The sequence below is a fragment of the Saimiri boliviensis genome, chromosome 8 (genome assembly GCF_048565385.1).
Source record: "Saimiri boliviensis isolate mSaiBol1 chromosome 8, mSaiBol1.pri, whole genome shotgun sequence".
Taxonomy (NCBI): Eukaryota; Metazoa; Chordata; class Mammalia; order Primates; family Cebidae; genus Saimiri; species Saimiri boliviensis.
In genome coordinates, this window is record NC_133456.1 from 102647318 (window position 1) to 102664904 (window position 17587).

Sequence of the window (17587 nt, forward strand, 5' to 3'; positions counted from 1 at the left end):
TAGGTGTTGTAGAGAAAAATAACACCAGAAATGGAAATAGAAAATGCTAGATAAGAAAGAAACTATGTATGTGTTGTGTTCAGAGAAGCCTTCCCTGAAGAAGAAACTCTGGCAGAGACCAGAAGGAAGTAAGGGAGGGAATCAGATAAACATCTGTGGGAAACCTGTTCCAGGAACAGGGAACAGCAGTTGGAAAAGCCCTCACCATATGATTGGTTTGGCTGTGTCCCTAATCAAATCTCATCTTGAATTATAGCTCCCACAATCCCCACGCCATGAGAGTAACCCACTGAGAGGTACTTGAATCATGGGGATGGATCTTTCCCATACTGTTCTTGTGAAAGTGAGTAAGTCTTACAATATATGATGGTTTTGTAAAGAAGAGTTCTTCCTAGGCCTGGTGGCTCAAAGCTGTAATCCCAGCACTTTGGGAGGCCAAGACGTGTGGATCACCTGAGGTCAGGAGTTCACAACCAGCCCGACGAACATGGTAAAGCCCCATATCTACTAAAAATACAAAAATTAGCCAGATGTGGTAGCAGGTGCCTGTAATCCCAACTACTTGGGAGGCTGAGACAGGAGAATCACTTGAACCTGGGAGGCAGAGGTTGCAGTGAGCCAAGATTGCACCATTGCACTCCAGCCTGGGCAACAAGAGCAAAACTCCTCCTCCTCAAAAAAGAAAAAGAAAGAAAGAAAAACAAAAGGAGAGTTCCCCTGAACCCAATCTCATTTCCTGCCACCATGTAAGATGTGACTTTGCTCCTCCTTCACCTTCCACCATGCTTGTGAGGCCTTCCCAGTCATGTGGAACTGTGAGTCAATTAAACCACTTTCCTACATAAATTACTCAGTCTTGAGTGTGTCTTTATTAGCAGTGTGAGAACGGATGAATACACCATGAATTGGCTGAAGTGCTCTAGTATTAGTTCAGAGGCTGTTGTAGTAAGGAAAAGTAAGTGAGATACACACTGGTGAAAGGTGAATTCAAGAGGTAGAAGGGGTCAGTCATTTATTCCTTGGAAGCTATCATTAATTTGAGTTTTTCCCTAAATGAGATAGAAATTCCCAGGAAGATTCTGACAATAGCACAACACAATTTCATCTAAGTTAGAAAAGAAATATGTGAAATAGTAAAAAGGTGATGTACCTGCTGCTACCACACCTGGCTAATTTTTGTTTTCAGAACATAGTGCTGAAGGGTAGGAGCCAAGAGATCATTTAAAAAGCAATTACAATAATTCGTGCATAGACACTGGTTGCTTGGACCAAATGGAAAGTGGTGACGGCAGTAAGAAGTGGGTTCTAAACCAGATTTGTTAATATAGACCAAATTTATTAATATGGAATAAGCAGCTAGACATAAACTGTCATTTGCTCAGGCAGGGAGGTATGCAGGCATGACAGAATTGAGAGGCAACATGCAATCAGGAATTCACTTTTAGGCATTGAGAGCTAAGGGTAAATTTGTTAAATTCTGCCTCTCATTTTGCTGGCCTTCAAGACAGGGATTTGGCTATCTCCAGAGTTCTATGAGTGGACGGAAGGATCAGAGCTGCATTGCATAGCTACAACTGAAAAGACTGGAATCAGCCTCATCCTCCATTTCTGCCAACAATAAAGTTGGTGCTCTGCTCAGCAATTGAGACCAAGATGATGGAGTAGGGATGGAGGTTAAGTTTTCAGCAATTGAGAATGTTGTTGGGTCCCAGCCTGTGATCACTCCATGGAGGAGATCATGCTCTCTCTTGTAATGCACTTTAAGAGCTCTCAGTCTGAGTGCCAAACTCTGAGTTTAATATCCAGTCTTCCTAGATCACTATGTACTTCCCAGAATGGGTTTCTCCTAATAACACTATTCAAGGCCTGGGTTGTGTTTATTTTAGGTTATTTTCTAGCATTATCTTTAAGATGCCTAATAGACTTCCAGGTTGAGCCAGTGAATAGGTAGATAGTACGTAAGTCTGGAGTTCAGGGGAAAAGTTTGAAAATGGATACATAAATCTGGGAAAAATGTCATTTATGTCATTTCAATAGACATAAACCTATAATATAGTGAAGAAATGGTTGACAATAATTCTTAGAAATACTTTAAGTGTTTCCTGAGAGTAAAATACCACTGAAGATAACTGAGAAGTTAACCAAGTATCCAATACAATGTAATTATAAGGCAAATGATTTTGGTTATTTTAACTCCTTAAATATAATAATAACATTTAACTTCAGACATGAGTAACAGAATAACATTTTAACTTCAGACATGACTTTCTAGTATTTTGCACGTGATAAGACATAGACATAAGTGATTCAAACATCTTAACAATGTCGACACTTTAAAACTAATTACTAGCAAAGATCTAAAATAAAAATCTTTTCCAGAGTTAATCGATTTGAGAAAAGGAATAAAGGCAAGGTCATGCTAGAAATTTTTTAGAAATGAAATATTGATTTCCTTGGAAGTTTTCCAAGTAAACAGATTTAGAAATAACCCCAAATTGAAATGTTCTCTCTTACCAGGGTAGAGGGTGCAGTCCATGAATGACAGATCATCAATCGCAATATCTCCAGTGAAGCCATCTCCCACTGAAGCCTCCACCAATATCTGTAATAATAATAAAAAAATTCTTTATGTGGCAAAGTAAATTTAGTTATTAAATGGTTAACGGGGAATTTAGAATTTACCCAAAAATAACACTCTTCTGTGCCATTAAAAAAATACTTTGCAGTAGTCTCCTTAAGTGATCATCTCGCCTTGAACACTTCTACTAACAAGAATCTCCATACTTCATTGAGCCCGTCAGATCCATGGAGCTCACTGTATTTCTGATGAGTTGCCATCTTTGAAATTTCAGTATTTTAGATTGATAACCACTGCTCTATAACTTTCAACCATTAGTTCTAGATTGGCATTGTTTTCCTCTGGTCCTTTAAGTATCTGAAGGCAAGTAATTGTCCCCTGATCCCCCTAGGTTATCTATTTCCCAAGTTAAACCCCCTCGTTCCCCTAGAAATGCAATTTGCTACCAGAACTACTTGCTAGGATATACATTTTTAAGGGCTTTAGAACATATCTCACATGACGCTGATTCTGTAACACTTTATGAAACTGGCTAATCGTGATTAGATCTCCTTTAGGGCCACATTAATCAAAGTGAAATCAGATGACATTTGTGCTGCTACAGGAGCTGCAGTTCCACCAAAACTTTAGTAAAATATGAAATACCACATATAGAGAAACCACTGTAGTATAGGGTAGATTGTGATTACAGCTGAGATTTACTGTAACATAATTAATCATGATGAATTATTTTAATACTTTTGCAAATGTGCTGCATGCTTACTAGCAGTCTCACCATAATTTAATAATAAAGAAATTCTCGCAAACTCAAGCTTAGAAAAACACATTTAAGTTTTTGCATTATTATATGAACATATGTTTTTCACTTAATTTTCCTCAAAAATGTTATACGTTGGAATTGAAGTTTTATTTTTCAAGCTCTATCCTTCATTAAAAGTTATCACATACATTATTTGTTGACATTATCCTTTAAGAAGAAAGTTTTAAAAGGTCAAATTGCTAACCTCAAACCTCTTAGCATCTTTCCCCAGCTTTCCACTCTTTCTTGAGGTCTACCAGGATTTTCTCCCTGGTTACTAAGGAAATTAAGTAATTTGAAAAATGTTTCTTCATAGAACTAGTGGGCAAATATAGACCACCTGACATTGTTTGAACAACATTTAATGGTGTTATATAAGAAGTGTCCTGCTGTTTCACAAAGAGTCTCTCCATACATAAAATGCATCCTTCTTCCCACCACCATCATGAAGGAAAGACATTATAGGCAGAGAAAAATGTTAAAGAATGTTTAGTACAAAATCATACAATTATTTTCAACATAAACATAAACCAGCAGATAGAATTTGAAAGAACATACTACAGGAAAATGTATTCTGTTTTATTTTTAAAAATAGAGCTGAGTGAACAATGGAGAAGTGGCACAAATATAAATTAATCACTAACGAATATCCTATGCCAATACATGTAAATCCCACTGCAACACAACATAGAACATGCTAACAAAATCTCAGAAGATACAGCAAGAGAAGGAAAAAACTAGAATAAAAATAAATACTATTGACTTGGCCACACTGCTCATGATTACCATTACCTTATTAATGAGAAAGAATAGAGAATTGATATTAATATCCCAGTTCATAGAGAGTGAGCGTACTGTACATATAAATAGCTGTAAACCAACTTTACAGATATACACACATTCATAGCTCCATTCTGGTGTCTGGACTCAACTGTTCCAACACTTGTCTTTATATAGTCACAAATTAAAGATTTGACTATAAAAATTTCAGAAAAATTCTGTAACCCAGAGAGAGCCATAGCAGGTTAGCAGAACTTATGAGAGAATGTGATTTACACAAGGCAATTCTTTTGACATTTACTTCATACTGCATGAGAAGTATTTTAATATTGCTTTTACCTGCAGTCAAAGGCAATGGGAAGAAATAGAAACAAGTGAAAATAAAAGACAGTTGGATATTGCTCGAATACTCAATTTAATAATAATTTTTACCAAAATACCTTCAATTTGCTAACTCCTAAATGTTAGCATTCTTGAGAATTAATGAACAATAGTTACAATTTGAGACACTGAAATTGTCCATTTGTATGTACAACTGCAGTCTCAGTCTCTTTTGAATATTTAGGAAAAGCATTTTTCTGAGACTATTCCAATCTATTTTTCAATTCAGAACTAAGAACAATCTTGTCTTGCTATCCACTTATAATTTCCTAGAGGACAAATATTTATGTTCTGTCTTATACTTCTTAATAATATCCACTTACTTTTCATTGGATTTTCCAATAATTAAAAATGCACAAACAGAATGAAAGGCATAATATGAATCTCTCTTGTAGCCCGTTTTAACAACTGACTAATGTGTTAAGTAGTTAAACCCATAAACACATTCAAACAACTATCTAATAATTCACCACCTGACCTACAATTCTTGGGAGCATGTAGAAAATCAGCTTGGAATTGAAAACATTTTAGGCCAATACTTAGGAAAATATTTGCTGGATACAATATAAAAGGGTTTTTAAATCAACTTTACAATTGTTTATATAACCCTGAAACCAATCTCTATGAAATTAAACTCAGATTTGGCCTGACAAATTTTATGGATCTCATGCTGTGGCTGACTCTATCACTTACACAAAACTGCAGAATAATTGGAGTTTTTCAATTATTATAGGAGACATATGAAAACCATTTATCATGAAACAAGGGGTGTAAGTGCCATATTAAAACTGTGTAAGAAACTGGGCACTGAAATGGATAATAAAAATAACATTGTGATAACAGTAAAGACAAAATAAAATGCTGGAATAGGTAGTCGACAACTGTAAGAGGATTACTAAAATGAAGAAAATATGACGTCTACCAAATCTGACTGTTCTTATTCTAGAAAAAATCATGGCAAAATTTATGTTGATCTTTTGGCTTTATATTTTATTTCTTCTTAGCTAATGTCTGGCTTACAGCTTGCTGAGAATCTTTGATTCAGAAAAGAAAAATGAGTGCCTACTTAGGCATTGTGCCAAGTGTTTCCATGGTTACCAGGAAGAAATAAATTCATCCCTATCCTTGAATATCTCACCATTTATGATAGAGAAGAATAAATGGTGACCCTTGGGCTGGACCCAGTCCATAAGAGTTTAGTTTAACTCCATCAGTGCTCTTGATCACTAGTGTCTGCAACAGCTTAAGAGCAATGTTGCCTTGTGAGATACTGCTTTTGTGAGATATTGCGAGATAGGATATCTCACAAGAAGACATTGCTCTTCAGCTGCTGCAGACACTAGTACTCCCTATTAGGTACCCACAAAAAGGTTGTCAGTTGCCATTCATTATTTTAAACCTCACCTACTATATTAGTTCGTTCTCACATTTCTATAAAGAATTGCATGAGACTGAGTAATCTATAAAGAAAAGTGGTTTCAACCAGGCACAGTGGCTCACACCTGTAATCCCAGCACTTTGGGAGCCTGAGGCAGGCAGATCACCTGAGGTAAGGGTTTGAGACAAGCCTGGACAACACGGCGAAACCCTGTTTCTACTAAAAATACAAAAACTTAGCCGGGCGTGGTGGCACACCCGTAATCCCAGCTACTTGAAAAGCGGAGGCAGGAAAATCACTCAAAGCCGGGAGGCAGAGGTTGCAGTGAGCCAAGATTGTGCCACTGCACTCCAGCTTGGGAAACAAGAGTGAAAGAAAGAAAAGAAAGGAAGGAAAGGAAAGAAAGAAAAAAAGAAAAGAGAAAAGAAAGAAAGTTTCAGTGAGTCACAGTTTCACAGGCTGTATAAGAAGCATGGCTTGGGAGGCCTCAGAAAACTTATATTCATGGCAGAAGGCAAAGGGAAGCCAGCATTTCCTACGTGGCTGGAGCAGGAGGAAGAGAATGAAGAGGAAAGGGGGAAAGTGCTACACACTTTTAAACAACCAGATCTCATGAGAACTCATTATCATGAGAACAGCAAGGAGAAATCATCCCCCATGTATCCAATCACCTCACACCAGGTCCCTCCCCCAACACTGGGTATTATAAATCAACATGAGATTTGGGTGGGGACACAGAGCCAAACCATATCACCTACTTCTTTCAATTAATGTCCCAAGCCTGGTTCCCATAGTTACTTGGGTTTGCCATTCCTTGTGTAGTTTAACTCAGAAAGCATGAAGGGCTTTAGATTTTATCCTACTTGGAAGCTAATGGGTTTGCCACTATTTCACATACATGCAGTGAGGTAAGACATGAGGCCTCTGATACAGAAAGACAGGAAAAGCAACAACCAGAGAAGCACCTTCCATTTCCACAGGACAACATGAGGAGGGCTGGATGTTTACCTGTGTGTGCAATATATGTCACCCATAGGAGAGGAATCCAAAATGGGGAGACCCTAGCTGGAATACGCTGCTGGCATGTCTGACCATTCTCCCCTCCATATAAAGAGAGGTGGCAAGGAGAGCTTATTTTTACTCTGGAATGTAAGCAAATGCCTCAAAGTAAAGGCCATTTAAATATGCCCTTTGCTCAAAGGCTGAACTGTGCCAAACAGAAGAAATCCATGAAAATTATCTCCAAACAGGGCAGCTGGATGGTGCTACATGGTTGAAATATTTCATCTGTGGAAGGACTATGACCTTTTAATTCTTTTCTAATATATCTGTACATCAGAATGGTTAAGTCAATTCAGCTTCCCTTCCCCTTACAAAATGTTTCATTTTATACTCTTCTGAAGGACGGAGTCTCATTTGTTGAAGTATTCCAGATTCGACCACCCACCCGCTGCCTGCCCACAGAATCTTTTCCCATCAGAGCCTCTGCTGTGTTGAGGTCAGAAAGTAAATAATAATAATAATAATAATAATAATAATAAAAGAAATCAAAAAAGGTTTAAGAAATTGGGTGATTCAAGACCTCAGACATGTTTTTTTACTTGCATAGAATTCTTTCTGCTAATCTTCCTGAGTGAGAGAGAATACACACATTTAGAGAGAGATAGGGAGGGAGAGGGAGGATGTGGGGAGCTGAGCTTTACTTTGGAATGTAAACAGATGTCTTCCATCACACATATCATCACATATATCATCTCTAAGTATTCAAGTCATATGAGATTAATTTGCTTCCTGCAGTTTTTAAAGGGTTCACAAGCCACAAAGTTCATTTCCGTTCCATTTTCCTCGGTGTGTTTTTAGACGTACAAAAAAAGGGCCAAAATTGGGTCACATTTTTGTTTAGTTTTGATTTTTTTGCCTCCAATATATAACAATGCCTTCCTGAAACCTGCCTAAGAGAATCTTAAAAAGAATCACTATTAATCATCTTGAAATTAGTTTGCTACTTGAAAATGCACATTCACATGCTGTTTTAAAGTAGCCTCTGAGAATCCATATACCCTATAACCCACTTCGCATCTCATCTATTATGTGAATGAGGACAAATCATTCTCAATTTTTCCAATCCTAAAATTTATATGGAATTTATTTGACTAAAGGTTACAAAAAATGACTTAATTGAAAAAAAGTCTGATTGATACTCAAGAAAAAAGTGAAGAAGGTTTAGAACTGTTTATTAAAATTTTCAGAAAATTGTTTTTATTATTTAAAAATGACATGAGGCATAACAAGGTTTTAACAAATTACAATATAATACTGTCCAATCCATAGGCTCACATATGCCAAAAAATAAATTCTTAAATTCTTATTTAGGATGCATAGTTTTAGAATTTTTTTCTTTTTTTTTTTTTTGAGACAGTCTCACTCTGTCACCCAGCCTGGAGTGCAATGGCACCGTCTAAGCTCACTACAATGTCTGCCTCCCAGGTTCAAGTTATTTTCCTGCCTCAGCCTCCTAAGTAGCTGGGACTACAGGTGCCAACCACCACACTCACATAACTTTTGTATTTTTAGTAGAGATGGGATTTCACTATGTTGGTCTGGCTTGTCTCAAACTGCTGACCTCGTGATCCACTGACCTCATGATCCACCCACTTCGGCCTCCCAAAGTGCTGGGATTACAGGCATGAGCCACTGTGCCCAGCCTAGGATGCATAGTTTTAAATATGTTAAATGTCATTTTTTCCCATCAACAGACTAATTTTTTAAATCTTCTACACTATTAAAGGTAATAAAGAAAAGAGCTGAACTCTCATTTTAATATACAGCTATTTTTACAAAAGTCATCATATGCCTTTCGTTCTCTTTGTAAAAGGAGACACCAAATCCCAAATCTACTCGTATGTTTATATTTTTATGTAGCAACTTAATACTGATGTAGACCTAAAGCAGAAATAAAACAATCAAATGATAGATTTAAATCCTACTTAAACCTTAACTAATCCACATTTGTCTTTTGTTCTACATAGTTCAATGTCCCATATATCCATCCATTAGTTATTGTGAATTGGAAATCCCATCTGAAGTTCCAGGTTAGATGTTACTTCCTCAGAGAAGTCTTCCTTGACCTTCAAGCTCAGGCTTTTTTTTAATTTTTATTTATTTTTTAATTTTTATTTATTTTTTAAACAAATGTCTTATAGTTCATAATCACATAAGTATTTGTTCATTTAATATTTGTCTTCTCTATGAGACTTTAAAGACAACCTCCAGGAAGGACACTGAAGGACGCACTGCAAACACAGCATCCAACACAGTAACTAGCATGTTATATGCTCTTATTGTATTTTGAGGAAAAATGAAACTTCTCCTTTCAACGAAAACTGCTGGTATTACGCTAAGTGCCACACCACATCCCACCTGTTTTACACGGCATACAATTATCAAAAAAAAAGTGGCAAAGATACTGATTATGCTAATATTTCACACTCTATCTAAACTGTTGACAAATTCCGTATCGTTTTGCTTTAAAACCATGTCTTTCTCTTCCTTACACAGCCTTGTTCCTGGATTCCAATTCACCTTCTACCTATATTTATATAGCTTTGCCATGGCCTTCCTCCTTTTTCCATTCCCCAACTTATGTCTGCATTTTCAAGTCCTTTCCTTCAATCTTCAGCTACTTATCAAGCATCACTTTCTATCTGGAGTGATATAAATTTCATTTGTTAGAGGAATTAAAAGAAATACATATACACACATACACACACACATATATATATATACACACATATATATGCACACACACATGTATATACAAAAACACATATACACATGTATACACGTATATATGAACACCCACATCTATATACAAACATATACGTGTATATATTTGTTTTAATTTTATTAAATATAAGTGAAATTATATAATATATACACATACATATTTGTATAACAGCTACTAGTTGTGGGCAGTCTTACAACATATTTGTAAAGACCTATCATGGTAATACTAAATGTGTCCATAGAGAACATTTAGAATCTAAAATCCTTATTTTACATTTGAATAATGAGACCCACAAAATTTAAATAACTCATTCATAGGTTCATAGACTGTTGGTTAAATGATGTCTAAAATGTCAAAAAGAGTCTAATTCTTGACTGGTTTAAAAAGTCCAAATGCTCCAATCAAATTTTTACTTTCATTTTCGCCTTTACTTTTACTAGGCTTCTTAGGTTTTTTTTTTTATTTTTTGCTTTTTTTATTTTTTACTGATCACATAGTCACTAATAGGTGTTAAATGACAGAGGAAGCTATACAAATAATACAAAAGCAATTTAGAGAGTTATTTATCTTAAAATAACTATTAATTCTTATTATAGATTGTAACATCTACCAAGTGGTTAACACTGTATTATTAATAATACAACATTTTCTACATGTCACACTTTTTTTTTCATGGCACCTTAATATTCATTATGTAACTGTAGTTCAGATCTTTATGAGAGAAACAAGTTCTGTAAAATAAATGTTTTTCTGAAATAAACACTTTTAAATTTAGGTTTTTAAATCTCATTTTAGTGAAAATAACTGCTTGTGAAACCGTTAGGTTAAATTAAATTTGGCCTAAAGCTTTCTCTATACTTAGTACCTTAGTACTTAATACTAAGAATATACTCCTATAACTAAGTGTCAGCCAATCACCGCAGCCAAACTTTAACCCAAATGATTAGACCATGTCCATATAAAGCAAATGCCTCATCACACCGTGCCCAAATAAGGCAAACGCTGAGTTCTATCCAATCAAGCTGTTTATGTATGTCACTCCCTTTTTCTGTCTACAAATACTGCCTGCCCATGTTAATTCCTGGTTCTGAGTGCTGCCCAATTTATGACTCTTCCCTTACTCAAGGTAACCATGTTAAATTTAACATGGGTAAAGTATTTAACAAAACTAATGGTCTTAATGACATTTTCTTCTTTAAAATTTATAGTATGTTATTTGAAATGTAACTTTCAAGTGTTTTTATTGTCATGTTCTTGTCCAGTTTGTATTTGCCCTTCAAATTTGACCTCCTTGAAAATAAAAATGTACTGTTAATGTTGTCTTTTTATTACTCACACGAGGAAATGCTTTCGTGTCATTTAAGACATTGATTCCCAAAATGATATTTGAGGGTACACTGAACATTAACTGTAACATAAGAGCATATTATAATGTAGTTTGGAGGTGTGGGAATTTAGCTCATCAAAATCTATAATTTAACATATATGTCTCCTTACAATAAGGCTAATATATGTAACAGACCTTACAAGACCAAAGAATCATAAGAACACAGGAATATTCAGAAACATTGCAAACCCTTTAACATACAACCTAAACATCATTCCTTAACTGCTTGAAAAAACAGACAATTTTAATTCTAGAAATCTAGAGTAAAATCTGCTTGGTGGTTCATACCTTGGGAAGCCCTTATAACCCAAGTTATACTTAGGTATTTAAGAAATGTTGTATTATTTGTGTAATTTCTTAATGAGCTAAATGTTGAGAGAATATTGTTAATGAAATTATTTTGTGATCATGCTGAGGGTCATTAATTTCTTAAGGCTTTTTGTTATATATATATATATATATATATATATATATATATAAATTAATTTTTTTCTCAGTTTGTGAAGATGTGTCAGTAGTGCAACCCAGTACTATTTCATATGAAAGCCCTTTGGCTTTTCTATTTTAAAAAATTCCATTTGGCAAGAGCTTTCTGGATCTTCATTCATGATATTCTAGGCACTGCCTAGACTAGCTGTGCAAATTAAGTATTTTTGATTATATATTTGGTCAAAGCTTTGCTAAATATCTTTCATCCTAAGTTCACTAAACTAGGTGGCAGCCTTTCTCATACAAATTTATGTAATGGGATTTTTGATGGCATTAAGTGACACAACTAAAGAGAAAAGAAACACACTGTTGTATAAAGCCACATATTCATACTACGCTAAGTGATCAAGAGCATCCCTTCATATCAAACTGATGAAATTGCCCATTAATGCTTTTCTGGAACTCATCGAGTATCATATTTTTGTATGTGCAAATATAAAAATTAAAAGTATTCAATTCTTATATATTAGTATACTACTTTCCCTAAAAACTGGGAATTAGTTATCAAAACCATTCTCATTGCATATCTGTCAGCTCAGCGGGATGATCCTTTATCCCAGTTATGCCTGGGGTAAAAATTCAAACAGTCTCCTCAGCTTCATCGGTCACAAGATAAGCCTGAGTTCTATTCTTTGTTTTTATACTCTGGTGTCCAGCCACTGCCCCAGGCTCCTGTTTAAGAAGATGAGTTTGTCTCAAGCAGTGCCTCAAATCAGAAATCCCTTTAAAGCATTAGGTCCGAAATTCCATATCAAATTACATCCTGGCTTTTTCTCCTTCATGCCCAGGCATTTTACAACAGACGAAAATTAGCACTAGTGCCTCATGCCAGCCTCTTACAGTGTCTCCCCTCTGGGTATATTCAGCTTGCTTCTGGTCTTCAGTGACCTGGACAGTATCCCTAGAAACTAACAATGAAACAAATGCCAGTTACTCAATTCAAAATGAAAATGCAACTCTACATGTGTCTGAATATTTATGCCAGCTGGTCATCAAATTATGATTATCACGAGAGGAAATCTACTTGAAAAAAAATCAAGAATAGATAAAGTAGAGGGAAGGAGGTATGAAATATTCTATAGAGATAGTATCAGCAAACTAATAGAGTCAGTTGTCTACCAACTAGAAACGGATAGTATATTGACACCCTCTCCTTTCTATGGAACGAAAAGCACAGATAAAATCTTCACCATTAACAAAAGCTCTTATTAACAGCATAAAACACCATCACTTTTTATAATTCAGCTGTCTTCCATTAACTGCATTTAAGTTGGCATCTTTGTAATGCAATTTAAAGAGAGCATATAGGGCCCTTGATGCTATTTAGGAGATAAGCTAGAATGAATAGTAACATTTACAATTCATCTCAGGAAATTTTTAAAATAAATTCTGACATTAAATAACATGGGACTTACTTTACACATCATTTAATCTAATGTTTTCCCATTTGTCTTTCTTACCATCACAATCACTAACAGCTTTTGCTAAAAACACAGATTCTTAGAACTCTCCTCTGGAGCTTTTGATATTGGTGCTTGTGGGGAATTTGCATTTTTGCATAAGATTTTAGGTATTTTTAATAATTAGAAAAATTTAAGAGTTACTAACCTAATCCAAGTTCTATGTTAAAAAGGACAAGTAGATTCCCAGGGATAAAAAGTCCTTTTGAGGAATGCTGGGAAGATGGCCGCCTAAGAACAGCTCAGGACTTCAGCTCCCAGTGAAAGTGCAGAGGGTGAGTGGACGCCGCATTTCCAGACGAACTCTTATTGCCCACAGCCCAGGAGATACCCAGGCAGAGGGGTCGCCAGCGTTGCAGTCCCAGCTAGTGCGGCTGTTTTGGCCCCCGTGGGGCTGATTCCGCCTGCACGGTTGCTGTGACCACGCCCTGTTACTGCGGTTCTCCGTACAAAAGCCACTGGTCTGGGAGCCCTCTTTGCTGGCGAGCAGAGCCCTGACACGGCAGAGTTGCCCATTCAGCTGAAATAGCGAGTCAGACCAGGAGATTCCTAGGCAAAAAATCCGCCAGGAGCCGGCGCCGCAGTTCGAGCCGACTCCGTGAGTCGCAGCACGGGAGATCCCGGCGCCTTTTCAACAAGCGACCGGAACGCGGGGTCCTTCAACTTAAAAGAAAAGACTCTGAGTCAGGGAGCCAGGTGATCAGGCTCGGTTGGTCCCACCCCTCCACCCCCACAACAACGAAAACAAAAAAAGTAATTGGAAACCCTCTGGGTTGAGCCCTTCAAACCAAGCACAGCTGAACCAGGACAGTCTAGCTCCGTGGGGGAGGGGCTTCCGCCATTACTGAGACTCTCCACCACTACGGAGGCAGGCTGCCGTTGCCTAGGCAACCCGCCATTGCTGAGGCAACCTGCCACAACAGAGAGAGTCCGCCATAACAGAGGCGGGGCCACCATTGCGAGACAGTTCTAACTAGGCCCACATAATCAGGACTGCAGGAAGAGCTCAGGGCAGCTGGGCGGAGAACACAGTAGCTCAGCAAAGCCCCTGCGGGCAGGCAGTGGCTAGGTGTGCTGCTAGCTGGGCGGATCAGACCTGAAAGAAAAATCAAAAAAGGCAGTAGTGCAACGGAAACTCATAAAGCTCCAACTCCCTGGGACAGAGACAGACAACAGGTGGATAAACCCACAAAAATGGGAAGAAATAAGCGCAAAAAGGATGAAAACTCCCGAAACCAGAACACCTCTCCTCCTAAAAGGGATCACAACTCCTCACCAGCAAGGGAACCAGACCGGATGGAGAAGGAGGGTGATGAAATGACAGAATCAGACTTCAGAAGGTGGGTAGTAAGAAACTACAGTGAGCTAAAAGAACATGTTCTAACCGAACGCAAAGAAAATAGGAACCTTGAAAAAAGATTGGACGAACTGCTGACGAGAATGGACAGCATAGAGAGGAGTATAAGTGAATTGATGGAGCTGAAAAATGCAACACGAGAACTACGTGAAGCATGCACAAGCTTCAACAGCCGAATTGACCAAGCAGAAGAAAGGATATCAGAGGTCGAAGATCAACTCAATGAAATAAAAAGAGAAGGCAAGAACAGAGAAAAAAGCGCAAAAAGGAATGAACAAAATCTTCAAGAAATGTGGGACTATGTGAAAAGACCTAATCTATGTCTGATAGGTGTACCTGAATGTGATGAAGAAAATGAATCCAAGCTGGAAAATACTCTTCAGGATATTATCCAGGAAAACTTCCCCAACCTAGCAAGGCAGACCAATATTCAAATCCAGGAAATACAGAGAACACCACAGAGATATTCCTCAAGAAGAGCAACCCCAAGGCACATAATCGTCAGATTCACCAGGGTTGAAATGAAAGAGAAAATGCTAAGGGCAGCCAGAGAGAAAGGTCGGGTTACCCACAAAGGGAAGCCCATTAGACTCACAGCAGATCTCTCAGCAGAAACCCTACAAGCCAGAAGAGACTGGGGGCCAATATTCGACATCCTTAAAGAAAAGAACTTTCAACCCAGAATCTCCTATCCAGCCAAACTCAGCTTCATAAGTGAAGGAAAAATAAAATCCTTTGTGAACAAGCAAGCACTCAGAGATTTCATCACCACCAAACCTGCTCTACAAGAACTCCTGAAAGAGGCTCTACACATATAAAGGAACAACCAGTACCAGCCACTCCAAAAACACACCAAATGGTAAAAAAGCAGCAACACAATCAAGAATCTGCATCAACTAACCAACAAAACAGCCAGGTAGCATCAAAATGACAGTATCAAATTCACACATAACAATACTATCCCTAAATGTCAATGGACTAAATGCCCCAATCAAAAGACACAGACTGGCAAATTGGATAAAAAGCCAAAACCCATCAGTGTGCTGTATCCAGGAAACCCATCTTACATGCAAGGATACACAAAGGCTCAAAATAAAGGGATGGAGGAAGATCTACCAAGCAAATGGAGAGCAAAAAAAGGCAGGAGTTGCAATTCTCATCTCTGATAAAATAGACTTTAAAGCAACAAAGATCAAAAGAGACAAAGAAGGACATTACATAATGGTAAAAGGATCACTGCAACAAGAAGAGCTAACGATCCTAAATATATATGCACCCAATACAGGAGCACCCAGATACGTAAGGCAAGTTCTTAATGACTTACAAAGAGACTTAGACTCCCACACAATAATAGTGGGAGACTTTAACACCCCATTGTCAATATTAGACAGATCAACCAGACAGAAAATCAACAAGGATATCCAGGACCTGAACACAGACCTGGAACGAGCAAACCTAATAGACATTTACAGAACTCTCCACCCCAAATCCACAGAATATACATTCTTCTCAGCACCACATCACACCTACTCTAAAATTGACCACATAATTGGCAATAAATCACTCCTCAGCAAATGCAAAAGAACAGAAATCATAACAAACAGTCTCTCAGACCACAGTGCAATCGAGTTAGAACTCAGAATGCAGAAACTAACTCAGAACCGCACAGCTTCATGGAAACTGAACAACTTGCTCTTGAATGTTGACTGGATAAACAATGAAATGAAGGCAGAAATAAAGATGTTCTTAGAAACCAATGAGAACGAAGACACAACATACCAGAATCTCTGGGACACATTTAAAGCAGTCTCTAGAGGAAAATATATAGCAATGAGTGCCCACATGAGAAGAAAGGAGAGATCTAAAATTGACACCCTATCATCAAAATTGAAAGAGCTAGAGGAGCAAGATCAAAAAAACTCAAAACCTAGCAGAAGACAGGAAATAACTAAGATCAGAGCAGAACTGAAGGAAATAGAGACACAAAAAACTCTTCAAAAAATCAATAAATCCAGGAGCTGGTTTTTTGAAAAGATCAACAAAATAGACAGACCACTAGCCAGATTAATAAAAAAGAAAAGAGAGAATAACCAAATTGATGCAATAAAAAACGATAAAGGGGATATCACCACAGATTCCACAGAAATCCAAACTGTCATCAGAGATTATTACAAACAACTCTATGCACATAAACTAGTAAACCTGGAAGAAATAGATAAATTCCTGGACACCTGCATCCTCCCAAGCCTAAACCTGGAAGAAGCCGAAACCCTGAATAGACCAATAACATGGTCTGAAGTTGAGGCAGCAATAAAGAGCCTACCACCCAAAAAAAGCCCAGGTCCAGATGGGTTCACAGCTGAATTCTACCAGACATACAAGGAGGAGCTGATACCATTCCTTCTGAAACTATTCCAGACAATCCAAAAAGAGGGAATCCTTCCCAAATCATTTTACGAGACAAACATCATCCTGATACCAAAACCCGGCAGAGACTCAACAAGAAAAGAAAATTTCAGGCCAATATCCATGATGAACATAGATGCAAAAATCTTCAATAAAATACTGGCAAACCGATTGCAACAGCATATCAAAAAGCTCATCCACCATGATCAAGTAGGATTCATCCCGGAGATGCAAGGCTGGTTCAACATACGCAAGTCCATAAACGTAATTCACCACATAAACAGAACCAAAGACAAAAACCACATGATTATCTCAACTGATGCAGAGAAGGCTTTTGACAAAATTCAACAACCCTTTATGCTAAAAACCCTCAATAAACTAGGTATTGACGGAACGTATCTCAAAACAATAAAAGCTATTTACGACAAACCAACAGCCAATATCATACTGAATGGGCAAAAACTGGAAGCATTCCCTTTGAAATCTGGCACTAGACAAGGATGCCCTCTCTCACCACTCCTATTCAATATAGTACTGGAAGTTCTAGCCAGAGCAATCAGGCAAGAAAAAGAAATAAAGGGTATCCAAATTGGAAAGGAGGAAATCAAATTGTCTCTATTTGCAGATGACATGATTGTATATCTGGAAGACCCCATCATCTCAGCCCAAAATCTCCTGAAACTGATAAACAACTTCAGCAAAGTCTCAGGATACAAAATCAACGTGCAAAAATCACAAGCATTCCTATACACCAGTAATAGACTTCAAGAGAGCCAAATCAAGAA

At 37.4% G+C, this 17587-nt stretch overlaps 1 protein-coding gene across 1 annotated transcript in view; it reads right to left on the reverse strand.

Moving 5' to 3' along the window:
- Positions 1-17587, reverse strand: part of MALRD1 (MAM and LDL receptor class A domain containing 1) — a 594555-nt gene that overhangs the window by 388447 nt on the left and 188521 nt on the right. The window contains exon 19 of the mRNA XM_039478847.2: positions 2515-2602. Coding sequence (XP_039334781.2) covers positions 2515-2602 — 88 coding nt within the window. The remainder of the gene's footprint in view (positions 1-2514; positions 2603-17587) is intronic.